The following is a 13,704-nucleotide window of genomic DNA, read 5'->3' as shown; positions in this document are numbered from 1 at the left end:
AGCAACACAGATGTCCAGAATACTGTGTAATTGAGCGTTGAAAAGAGACGACTTTTAGCCGCAAATGGTGCTGGCTAATATGTCCTCTACAATCCGTGACATCACGCTCACGCGTCATCATTCCGCGACGTTTTCAACAAGAAACTCCGCGGGAAATTTAAAATTGCAACTTAGTAAACTAAACCGGCCGTATTGGCATGTGTTGCAATGTTCTATTTCATCATTGATATATAAACTATCAGACTGCGTGCTCGGTAGTTGTGGGTTTCAGTAGGCCTTTAAGTGAAGCAGTGCTAGCCAATGAGCCCAAATACCTGTGCTATCAACTCATTTTCCAACACAGCTCTTGTGCCTTAAAAAAATGTTTACACTTCAAAATACATTCTAGGTTAGAGTTACATCATGGTGGTTTGGCTTGGAGAAGGACTTTAAATAAGACTGCCCACAAAACTGAAGACACCCAGAAAGCGGCTTGAAGACTGTCTATAGCAGTGTTCCTTAACCTCTTAAGCCCCAAGCTGTTTGTTTACATGCTTTTTTTTATTTCTCTTTGCTATTTCGGTTTATTGGACCCTGATTAGAATAGAAAATAAAAAGCATCTTTTGATATGATGTACTTAGTCCATAAGTACACAAACGTGTACTTCATGTGCAGTGACATGCTAATTTTTATTTTTACACTTTTTTTTCCAAATTCCATTGTATGTTTTACTCTTCTGACACCACCAGATAGCAGTATAATTGTCCATATGTAGGCATAAGACCAGGGCTTCACGGTGGAAGAGGGGTTAGTGCGTCTGCCTCACAATAAAAAGGTCCTGCAGTCCTGGGTTCAAATCCAGGCTCGGGATCTTTCTGTGTGGAGTTTGCATGTCCTCCCCATGAATGCGTGGGTTCCCTCTGGGTACTCCGGCTTCCTCCCACTTCCAAAGACATGCACCTGGGGATAGATTGATTGGCAACACTAAATTGTCCCTAGTGTGTGAATGTGAGTGTGAATGTTGTCTGTCTATCTGTTTTGGCCCTGCGATGAGGTGGCAACTCGGCCAGGGTGTACGCCGCCTTCCGCCCGATTGTACCTGAGATAGGCGCCAGCGCCCCCCGCGACCCCAAAAAGGAATAAGCGGTAGGAAATGGATGGATGGATAGGCATAAGACCCCAATTCGGTAGTTTACACAATTTTGGAAATAAGAGCTAAAAGGTGCTGTCCACAAATTTGGCCACTAAGGCCTTTAGAGGTTTAATCGATGGGCAGCGAGCGCCCGCCAGGGGGCCACCAGAAAATATCTGCAGCGGTACTCATTTGTAATACACTCTACCACTTGTGGCATAATGACAATCTCAAACAAGCAGAAGAAGTCTGGAGTTAACGTCATAAAGAAGTTTCTTAAGCACAAAAATTATGACTCAAGCATCAAGTTGTATTTGCATTTGCACTTTTGTTTTATTGACAGTTTAGTTCAGAAAGGTATTCATTAATAATTTTGTTTATTTTAGCACAGCATAATTGTATGTCAATTTATTTTTCTTCAATTATTTATGAGTGCCTTCTTAAGCTGTATATTTTGTTACTGCTTATTTTTCTAGTCAGCCTGACATAAGCCTGGGGGCCGGTATTTCAGATTTTTAGGAACACTAATACAAAACCTCACAATAATGTCTGATTGAATGCTAAAAACGTTATGACAGAACGCCTGAAAAAACAATGGCATTATTGGTAATGGTAATGTCTTATTGAACACACTGTTAACACACTGGCAAACAGGAGCATGACTTAGCAACTGAATGCAACATTTGTGTTTTGATTGTAAAACTTTGAGCATATCTAAATGTAAACATTACAGTGTGTTATATAAGACATTACCAATTTACACCAAGAATTTCATCAGCAATATACAATACATTAAAATTGATGGTCAGATAGCATGTTTCATACACAACATACTATTTAAATACAGTATGTCAATAATGGCTGTTTTAAGCATGCATTAATCAACTAATAACTGTATTTTGTTAATGATTCAAACAGCGCTTAACTTATTTATTGACAGTAGGGCTGGGCGATATATTGATATACTCGATATATCGCGGGTTTGTCTCTGTGTGATATATAAAGTGACTATATCGTGATATTAGAGTATAGATTTTCATGCAGTTGCTTTTAGCTGCGGGCATTACACTGCAGGCGTTTCCCACTCTTTCTAATCTCTCCTTCTCACAGAGACGTAAACCAAGCGCACCTTCTTACACACGTCACATGTGCAAAGTCACATGCTCCCGCTGAGCAGAGAGGTAGCCACATGGTAATATTAGCTGTGATGCTAACGGGGAGGTTTGGGTGGTAATACGAGAAAGAGAAGGTGCGAATATGGTAACAAATGGAGGAAGAATTAATTCCCAAGAAAAACAGCACGGCAGTGGTTTGGCTTCAAGCGGGAATATGTTCAAGATTTAAGCGGCAAAAGGATTGCTACAAAGAGTATCAGCACTGCTAATGTAGCATCATTTGAAAAGTCACCTGCTAGAGAATAAGGAGTGTTTGAAACTCCGCATGTCAACATCTCCGGCCGGTGCCACACCAACAAAATGCCGAAGCAACCATTTCCCGATCAACATCGCATGAAAAAAAAAAAGTCAACAATGGAAGGAAATAACGTCTGTAGGAACATCCACATAGCGAAGGACATACACTATTTGATTTCCTATAATGCAGCTAATTTTTATTTCACAGTTATTGAAATGTCTTGAGTGACATCATGCACAAAAGTGCACTTTATTTGTTTTAAACTATTGCAGTGGTGTTCTGTACAAAAATTTAATTTAGTGTTGTATTGATATGTCATCTTGGTGACATCATGCACAAAAGTGCACTTATAGCTAGTTTTAAAAATGTCTCTGACAATCTTGCACTTTGTTTTGAAATGACATGAATGTTTGTGCCACTGCTTAATAACTGTTTAATAAATAGTGTTGGTAAAATGATTTTGTTGTGATTTCCTTTTCTGCATGAAAAATGAGCGGCGTGGCGCAGTGGGGAGAGTGGCCGTGCGCAACCCGAGGGTCCCTGGTTCAAATCCCACCTAGTACCAACTTCGTCACGTCCGTTGTGTCCTGAGCAAGACACTTCACCCTTGCTCCTGATGGGTGCTGGTTGGCGCCTTGCATGGCAGCTCCCTCCATCAGTGTGTGAATGTGTGTGTGAATGGGTAAATGTGGAAGTAGTGTCAAAGCGCTTTGAGTACCTTGAAGGTAGAAAAGCGCTATACAAGTACAACCCATTTATCATTATATATTAATGCAGTACAAACAAGTTTGTACTGCATTAATGTTTTAATGTAGACACAGAATCATCATACTGCTGTGATTATATGCATCAAGTGTTCATTCAAGGCTAAGGCAAAATATTAAAATATATATCGTGTATCATAACGTCCTAAAAATATCGAGATATTAAAAAAGGCCATATCGCACAGCACGAGTAGACAGAGGATTCTCGATTTTCGAACTCCTTATTAGACGAATTTTTCGGTTTACGAACCGCAGACCGAATAAAAATATGCTTTAATACAAACGTTTCATCCCCCCCAATGTTTTCATGCAGCGAAGCCATTTTGTGCCCGGTAGCATATCCATTAGGCGGGTTGATGATCTCCGGTGCTTTATCTGTCAACACAGTGCTGCTGTTAGCTACTGTGCTACTTTTGGGGCTTTTTTAGTGTTTTATAGCCTTTTATAAAACATTTTTTACAGTTTTGCTAACTCAGTATGAGTCTAAAGAAAGCAATGGAAAAGCAATGTGTGGTTTGAAACCTTCAAGACGTATCCACAACATTTTAGGTTCCACTGTATAGTAGTTACGCTATGTACCTGTATAGTAGCTGATTGCTAAAAAGCCATGCTCTCACCATTTCATAGGGCAATTATTTGGAGTTTGCTGTTTAACTATTTACTAAAACATTAAACCATGTTAATTTTGAAGATTTTACAAGAGATCAATTGTCAGTTTCTTTGATCTACCAGCGTCAATGGATTAGAAAGCTAGTAATTTAGAGCTTCCTGGAGCTTGACCGTGCTGCGTTTGAGGAACACCTGTTTAATTGACTAACAACTAAAAATGCTTTGGAGCACTGGTAAGAAATTTAATACAGTATTTTCCAGACCATATTAATTGACTATCAACTAACAATGCTTTGGAACAATGGTAAGCAATTTAGTACAGTATTTTCTGGACCATGCAAACGGTGCACCGGATAATAGGACGCATTAAAGGGGTCATATTATTGTTATTTTTTTCTAAATATAAAATACTTCCTTGTGGTCTACATCAGTGGTTCTCAAATGGGGGTACGTGTACCCCTGGGGGTACTTGAAGGGATGCCAAGGGGTACGTGAATTTTTTTTGAAATATTCTAAACATAGCAACAATTCAAAAACCCTTTATAAATATATCAATTGAATAATACTTCAACAAAGTATGAATGCAAGTTCATAAACTGTGAAAAAAAAATGCAATATTCAGTGTTGACAGCTAGATTTTTTGTGAACATGTTCCAAAAATATTGATGTTAAAAATGTATTTTTCTGTAAAGAAATGTTTAGAATCAAGTTCATGAATCCTGATGGATCTCTATTACAATCCCCAAAGAGGGCACTTTATGTTGATGATTACGTCTATAAGTAGAAATCTTTATTTATAATTGAATCACTTGTTTATTTTTCAACAAGTTTTTAGTTATCCAAATAGTTCAAGAAAGACCACTACAAATTAGCAATATTTTGCACTGTTATACAATTGAATAAATCAGAAACTGATGACATCGTGCTGTATTTTACTTCTTCATATCTTTATTTCAACCAAAAATGGTTTGCTCTGATTAGGGGGTACTTGAATTAAAAAAATGTTCACAAGGGGTACATCACTGAAATAAGGTTGAGAACCACTGGTCTACATAACATGTAACGGTGGTTCTTTGGTCAAAATGTTGCATGGATTATGTTTTACAAATCATCTTCAAGTCATTACACCATGTACCAAATAAAATTGTTTCGAGTTCGGTAAGCACAACCGGAATGACTCCGTACATTAGGCGCACCGGGTTATAAGGCACACTGTCGATTTTTGAGAAAATGAAAGTATTTTAAGTGTGCCTTACAGTCCGAAAAATACAGTATATAGCCTACCGTATTTTTCGGACTATAAGTCGCTCCGGAGTGTAAGTCGCACCTGCCGAAAATGCTCAATAAAGAAGGGCAAAAACATAATAAGTCGCACTGGAGTATAAGTCGCACTTTCTGGGGAAATGTATTTGATAAACCCTATCACCAGGAATAGACATTTGAAAGGCAATTTATAATAAATAAAGAATAGTGAACAACAGGCTGAATAAGTGTACGTTATATGACGCATAAATAACCAACCGAGATGGTGCCTGGTATGTTATTGTAACATATTATGTTAAGAGTTATTCAAATAACTATAACATATAGAACATGCTATACGTTTACCAAACAATCTGTCACTCCTAACCGCTAAATCCCATGAAATTTATACGTCTAGTCTCTTACGTGAATGAGCTAAATAATATTATTTGATATTTTACGGTAATGTATTAATAATCTCACACATAAGTTGCTCCTGAGTATAAGTCGCAAAAAAAACTGCGACTTATAGTCCAAAAAATACAGTAATGAGTCTCGTATCATTTTGGGAGACAAATTTCAGGCAGAAGGTATTATTTATATGGTATATATTTATATGTTATATATAATGATAATATTTGAGGTACAGAAACAGATAAAACTGGAATGTGAAAGTAGCTACTCTATGAGAAAATGTAGGAACTTTACATTATACATCCCATAACACAAGACTGCATTATAAGTGAGGTACATTTTATAGCCAACTGCACTTAAAAACATATATAAACACCAGTCATCTTGAATGCAGCACGGAAAGAACATCTTCATCAGTCATCTTCCTCTTCAAATGGAAACTCTGCCACTTCATTGCCATTATCGCACATCCTTTCCTGTCACAAGCAGCTTTTTCCAAGAAGGGGAATAAAAGTCACTAACATGAAAAAGAGCGGTGGCACTAAACAAGCGATGCGTTTCGATCTGGGATCTGGCTACCCCCAGCTGGCCCTGAGCTATCACAGCCATTGATTGGCTCATGTAATTCTGCTCTGATTTGCCTCGTCCAATCAATGGGCTGCAGACTCACTTCCTGTGACTGTGCAGCCATTAGAGCCGAGGTGAAAAAGCACACAGTTCCTCGTCTTCTTGAGAGTTTTTAGTGCAGTGTTGGCCGACTGAGAGGGCTTCTTGCTGCAGTTTCCTGTCTGACTGCTTATTGCACTGCATGTTTCAAGGGTGCTGTAACCTTGCAAGCCCAAGGAAAAAAATCCAAACAGGATTACTGGAATCAAGACATGACCACTGATATTTTTCAGAGGCTACTTTTTAACCACTTTAAAGCAGCTCTTTAAATACAGTAGAGTTGTCCGTGGAAAAAAGTGTTTTTATATAAAATACAAACAAAACATATCCATTCCCTTCACTATTTTTTTTAAATATGACCCTGTTCATAACTCCCTTACCTATCGTCTTTGTACAGTACTGTGTAATCAGCCATTGTGTTTTGGACTGGGTCATGTCGCATTTTGTCCATTGCAAAAGCTGGCTGACGCTTGCATTGTTTGGACAATCAGTACGCACAAACAGAATGCATGATGGTTCTGCGCTTTGGCTGTAAAATGTTAGAGAAATATATATTTTTAATCAAACTGTGTAGTAGTGAATAGAAAATATAAACAGACATTTAAATTTATTTTTGTTATATTTTTTTATTTGATTACATTTGTATTAATGTCTTAAAATAGCAAGTGCTTAGTTATTGTGTTAGTCAATTTTATTCCTTATTTATTTTACGATCAATCAACAATATATGTACAGTACATTACACACAGTACACTTATATATATACTGTTGTTCTTTTTTTAAAGCAACGGCGTATCTTTTTTTTTTTTTTCAATATATAAATTATTTTTCATGTACTAATTTCATTCATATCATTATTCATATACAGTGCAGGCCAAAAGTTTGGACACACCTTCTCCTCTTTAAATGGGTTTTCTTTATTTACATTGTAGATTGTCACAGAAGTCATTAAAATTAATGAACACGAGTGGAGTTATGTGCTTAGCAAAAAAAGTTGAAATAACTGAAAACATGTTTTATATTGTAGTTTCTTCAAAATAGCCACCCTTTCTCTGATTACTGCTTTGCACACTTTTGGCATTCTCTCGATGAGCTTCAAGCACACCTGTGGAGTGACAACCATTTCAGGTGACTAGCTCTTGAAGCGAATCCAGAGAATGCCAAGAGTGTGCAAAGCAGTATTTCGAGCAATGGGTGGCTTTTTTTTGGAAGAAACTAGAATATAAAACATGTTTTCAGTTATTTCAACTTTTTTTTTTTGATAAGTACATAACTCCACCTGTGCTCATTCATTATTGTGATGCCTTCAGTGACAATCTACAATGTAAATAGTCATGAAAATAAAGAAAACCCATTGAATGAGAAGGTGTGTCCAATCTTTTGGCCTGTACCGTATATTTATGTAGGTTTGGTTTACTTAGAAAAAATATTTATTTAATGTATCTTTATTTTATTCAGTATCATAATCTTGTGTAATTTATTGCTATATATTATAATATATTTATTAATACGTCCACCTCCTTCTGCAACAACTAAAACAGAAAAAAATACGCAAGTACACCATTACTGTCACGGCAACCAAATCAATACGAGTTTAGACTTATTTAATACGTCTCAAAATGTTTGTCCTAAAAACAAAACAGACACCAACGACCTGACCTTCGATTGGCAGGTGGTACGTAACAGCACTTCATTCTCTGCTTAGTTTACGCATTGATTTTTCTAACAGCAGATCACACCGTGGACAGCGCAAGACATTGGGCTGCAATGCTTTATGGACTTTTCCTGGAACCCCAACCCCCCACAAATGCACACGCACACACACACACACAAACACACACACACACACACACACACACAGCCAGAACGAAGGAGGTTGTTTCCCAGGAGATCGTCACTAAAAAACACCATCTACTTCAATTAGACAGTGTGTGTTTGTGTGTGTGTGTGTGTGTGTGTGTGTGTGTGTGTGTGTGTGTGTGTGTGTGTGTGTGTGTGTGTGTGTGTGTGTGTGTGTGTGTGTGTGTGTGTGTGTGTGTGTGTGTGTGTGTATCTTTGCCCACATCATACGTTGCTGCACAGTCACATTATTCCACACTCGCACACACACACAAAAACACACATTTTACCAAGAGTCAACCTTGATAACACTTTAGTATGGGGAACACATATCCACCATTAATTAGTTGCTTATTAACATAGAAGTTAGTAACATATTGGCTCTTTATTAGTCATTATTAAGTACTTATTAATGCCTTATTCTGTATTGCCTTTTCATACAACCAGTAAGCCATTAACTAAGAGTCTTCCCTCAAAACCCTCAGAATTATTGCTTATTAGTAACCCTAACCCTAACATGTTCCCTTGTGTGCAGATAGTTAAGGACCGATGTCCGTTTGGGACAGAGGACCCTATTGAATTTCTAGCGTTTTATTATTATTATTATTCTTTATTATTACACCGCCGTCTCTTTGAGCTGTAGTTTAACCCCCTTAACATGCTTTAAAACTCACCAAATTGGACACACATATCAGGACTAGCAAAAATTGCGATCTAATCCAAAAACCAAACACCAAAACCCAAAATTACGCTCTAGCGCCCCCTAGGAAGAAAACACAGACAAAACTGCCTTTAACTCCCAGTAAGATTGTCATAGACACATGAACAAAAACCTCTATGTAGGTCTCACTTAGACCTATCTTTCATACACTGACAACCCCCAGCTAAAATCAACAGGAAGTTTGCAATTCCCTCTTCAATACAAAACTTAGGTAAAAAAAATTCGCTTTTTTTTGTATCACATTAGAGTTGGTCACTATCTACTTTTCAATTATTGCGTCGTTTAGCAGGCTTCATAAGGATTAACACACGGACAACACCGTACAGCTCAGCAAGATAACAGCAGATAACCAATTGAGCAATTACTCATTAAAAAGAGATGAAATGAAGATTCGGCTAAACAAAAAGGGAATTATCGTCTCAGGAAAAGCTGCTGTTATGTAACAACCGCGTTGACATGACCAATAGCGGATGAGCGCACGAGAGCGACTTACAGGCGTTGGTGACGGCGAAGCTGTTGGCCGTCTCGATGTTGTCCACGTGAGGCACCAGGTTGAAGGGCGCTTCCGAGGCATTGGGGCTGGTGTTGTGCAGGAAGATGGCCAAACGGAAGGCGGTATACTCCTGATCCGTGTTTCTGATGAAGAGGCCGCCTGGACAGGGACACGGTAGATGGGGGGTGAAGAGACAAATATATGTTGGATTAGGGTCCAAGAAAGGTAGGAAGACTCAATTTCCGGTCCGACCGACTGGAGTTTGACTATGAATACGAATCCACTTAAAATGGAAATGTTGGAAACATTGTTAACAAAGCGTTGTTTTTTTTTTAATTAAACATTGAGTTTAATTTCTTTGGAACATGCAAGCCTACAACATGATACATCACAATTTCCAGTTCCACTTTTCAACATGTTCGAAAAGGAGTAGGAAGAAGCTGTCACGCCTATGGTTCATGTTTTGTTTTGGTCATGCTATGTTTAGTTTTTTGGACATTTAGTTCTGTTTTGCATTTCTTTGTTTGTCTTTTTACCATGCCAACTGATTTAGTTTTCATCTGTCATGTCTGATCATGAGTCTTGTATGGCCATACTACCTACCCTGAGCATCCCCAATCTCATCTGTTCTCAAAGCTAAGCAGTGTCTGGCCTGGTTAGTACTTGGATGGGAGACTGCCTAGGAATACCAAGTGCTATTGACCTTTGGACTCTTAAGTTCCTTTTTTTTTTCCACTCCCTGTTTTCTTACCATGACGACCAATCAGTTCACCTGTCTTGTCTCACAACTGTTTTCACTTATCATAGGTCGGTTGGTAGAGTGGCATAGCTCGGTTGGTAGAGTGGCCGTTCCAGCAACTTGAGGGTTGCTGGTTCGATTCCCGCTTCTGCCATCCTAGTCACTGCCGTTGTGTCCTTGGGCAAGGCACTTTACCCACCTGCTCCCAGTGCCACCCACACTGGTTTAAATGTAACTTAGATATTGGGTTTCACTATGTAAAGCGCTTTGAGTCACTAGAGAAAAGCGCTATATAAACACAATTCACTTCACTTCACATCATGTTCATTATTTAAGCCACAGTTACCAGCTAGTCAGTCTGTCAACATCACCTCATTCATGCCCTCGATTATCTGCTTCATGCCTTGCAATGCTGTCCATTTTGTCCATGTAAGGTTTTGTTATTCACGCCACTGCGCAAGTGTTTTTGTTTCATGTTTGTAGTTTATAGCCTTTGTGCTAGTCTTTTGTTTCATAGCCCAGTTTTTTGTACCGCCATTGTGCGCGCTTTTTGTTGGTTCCTGTTTTTAGCTTTAGTGTTAAAATAAAGATGTCTTTACCTTCACGCCGTTTCCACTCCATTCGCTTTGCACCTCGGGAAAACAAACCAAGACCAAAACCCAAGTCCAAGCCTGACAGAAGCAAAGCATACTAAATCCTACCCCCTTTTTTTATTTTTTTTCATAACAGTTGGTAAAACTTTTCGTTCACTTCCTGTTCTCAATTTATTCACAATATAATCCATAAGTAATGACAATAAAACTAAATAAATAAATACATAATATTCGGTGAAGTAAGTTACACTTCATATAGTGAAATGAGTAAGCATATTTTAAAATGAACGGATGGCTGGATGAAATAAATTCAGAATGTTTATCATGGTTCTTCTTCTTTGTACTTTGTAAACACCTTAAGTTTGAAGAGTGTCTTGAAGTGGGTCATATTAGTACATTGTTTGATTACTTTGCTTAATACATTCTATAATTTAATTCCACATATATATACTGAAGGTCTTAAGTGTTGTACGTGTGTACAAATGTTTTGAATTACATTTTTCTCAAAGAATATATTTCTCCTCTTTTTTTGAGAAGAATTGTTGTATATTCTTGGGTAGCAGATTATAGTTTGCTTTGTGTATAATTTTAGCCGTTTGCAATTCACTATCTCCTCTCTGAGCTGCAACCTTATCGTGGTAGAGGAGTTTGCGTGTCCCAATGATCCTAGGAGCTATGTTGTCCGGGGGCATAAAGCCCCCTGGTAGGGTCTCCCAAGGCAAACAGGTTCTAGGTGAGGGATCAGACAAAGAGCAGCTCGAAGACCTTTATGAAGATGAAAAACCATGGACCCAGATTTCCCTCGCCCGGACGCGGGTCACCGGGGCCCCCCTCTGGAGCCAGGCCCGGAGGTGGGGCACGATGGCGAGCGCCTGGTGGCCGGGCCTGTTCCCATGGGGCCCGGCCGGGCACAGCCCGAAGAGGCAACGTGGGTCACCCCTCCAATGAGCTCACCACCCATAGCAGGGGCCATAGAGGTCGGGTGCATTGTGAGCTGGGCGACAGCCGAAGGCAGGGCACTTGGCGGTCCGATCCTCGGCTACAGAAGCTAGCTCTCGGGACGTGGAACGTCACGTCACTGGGGGGGAAAGAGCCTGAGCTAGTGCGCGAAGTCGAGAAATTCCGGCTGGATATAGTCGGACTCACTTCGACGCACAGCAAGGGCTCTGGAACCACTTCTCTCGAGAGGGACTGGACCCTCTTCCACTCTGGCATTGCCGGCAGTGAGAGGCGACGGGCTGGGGTGGCAATTCTTGTTTCACCCCGGCTCAAAGCCTGTACGTTGGAGTTCAACCCGGTGGACGAAAGGGTAGCCTCCCTCCGCCTTCGGGTGGGGGGACGGGTCCTGACTGTTGTTTGTGCTTATGCACCAAACAGTAGTTCAGAATACCCACCCTTTTTGGGAAAACTCGAGGGAGTACTGGAAAGTGCTCCCCCGGGTGATTCCCTTGTCCTACTGGGAGACTTCAACGCTCACGTTGGCAACGACAGTGAAACCTGGAGAGGCGTGATTGGGAAGAATGGCCGCCCGGATCTGAACCCGAGTGGTGTTTTGTTATTGGACTTTTGTGCTCGTCACAGTTTGTCGATAACAAACACCATGTTCAAACATAAGGGTGTCCATATGTGCACTTGGCACCAGGACACCCTAGGCCGCAGTTCCATGATCGACTTTGTAGTTGTGTCATCGGATTTGCGGCCTCATGTTTTGGACACTCGGGTGAAGAGAGGGGCGGAGCTTTCTACCGATCACCACCTGGTGGTGAGTTGGCTGCGATGGTGGGGGAGGATGCCGGACAGACCTGGGAGGCCCAAACGCATTGTGAGGGTCTGCTGGGAACGTCTGGCAGAGTCTCCTGTCAGACAAAGTTTCAATTCCCACCTCCGGAAGAACTTTGAACATGTCACGAGGGAGGTGCTGGACATTGAGTCCGAGTGGACCATGTTCCGCACCTCTATTGTCGAGGCGGCAGATCGGAGCTGTGGCCGCAAGGTAGTTGGTGCTTGTCGGGGAGGCAATCCTAAAACCCCTTGGTGGACACCAGCGGTGAGGGATGCCGTCAAGCTGAAGAAGGAGTCCTATCGAGTCCTTTTGGCTCATAGGACTCCGGAGGCAGTGGACAGGTACCGACAGGCCAAGCGGTGTGCAGCTTCAGCGGTCGCGGAGGCCACAACTCGGACATGGGAAGAGTTCGGGGAAGCCATGGAAAACGACTTCCGGACGGCTTCGAAGCGATTCTGGACCACCGTCCGCCGCCTCAGGAAGGGGAAGCAGTGCACTATCAACATCGTGTATGGTGCGGATGGTGTTCTGCTGACCTCGACTGCGGATGTTGTTGATAGGTGGAAGGAATACTTCGAAGACCTCCTCAATCCCACCAACACGTCTTCCTATGAGGAAGCAGTGCCTGGGGAATCTGTGGTGGACTCTCCTATTTCTGGGGCTGAGGTCGCTGAGGTAGTTAAAGAGCTCCTTGGTGGCAAGGCCCCAGGGGTGGACGAGATCCGCCCGGAGTTCCTTAAGGCTCTGGATGCTGTGGGGCTGTCTTGGTTGACAAGACTTTGCAGCATCGCGTGGACATCGGGGGCGGTACATCTGGATTGGCAGACCGGGGTGGTGGTTCCTCTCTTTAAGAAGGGGGACCGGAGGGTGTGTTCCAACTATCGTGGGATCACACTCCTCAGCCTTCCCGGTAAGGTTTATTCAGGTGTACTGGAGAGGAGGCTACGTCGGATAGTCGAACCTCGGATTCAGGAGGAACAGTGTGGTTTTCGTCCTGGTCGTGGAACTGTGGACCAGCTCTATACTCTCGGCAGGGTTCTTGAGGGTGCATGGGAGTTTGCCCAACCAGTCTACATGTGCTTTGTGGACTTGGAGAAGGCATTCGACCGTGTCCCTCGGGAAGTCCTGTGGGGAGTGCTCAGAGAGTATGGAGTATCGGACTGTCTTATTGTGGCGGTCCGTTCCCTGTACGATCAGTACCAGAGCTTGGTTCGCATTGCCGGCAGTAAGTCGAACACATTTCCAGTGAGGGTTGGACTCCGCCAAGGCTGTCCTTTGTCACCGATTCTGTTCATAACTTTTATGGACAGAATTTC

The 13,704-nt window shown here is 41.4% G+C and overlaps 1 protein-coding gene across 6 annotated transcripts in view; it reads right to left on the bottom strand.

Annotated features, from left to right (window-relative positions):
• gria4b (glutamate receptor, ionotropic, AMPA 4b) overlaps positions 1 to 13,704 on the bottom strand; it is a 352,168-nt gene that overhangs the window by 315,692 nt on the left and 22,772 nt on the right. For all 6 annotated transcript variants that reach the window (XR_009806573.1, XM_061898945.1, XM_061898942.1 and 3 more), the window contains exon 2: positions 9,274 to 9,432. Coding sequence is in view for 5 of the 6 variants with exons in the window: in XM_061898945.1 (XP_061754929.1) it covers positions 9,274 to 9,432 (159 nt within the window). In the remaining variant the exon portion in view is untranslated. The remainder of the gene's footprint in view (positions 1 to 9,273; positions 9,433 to 13,704) is intronic.

Source organism: Nerophis ophidion, linkage group LG04 (genome assembly GCF_033978795.1).
Source record: "Nerophis ophidion isolate RoL-2023_Sa linkage group LG04, RoL_Noph_v1.0, whole genome shotgun sequence".
NCBI lineage: Eukaryota > Metazoa > Chordata > Actinopteri > Syngnathiformes > Syngnathidae > Nerophis > Nerophis ophidion.
Note: the sequence above shows the minus strand (reverse complement) of the source record. Positions and strands in the feature narration are given on the sequence as shown.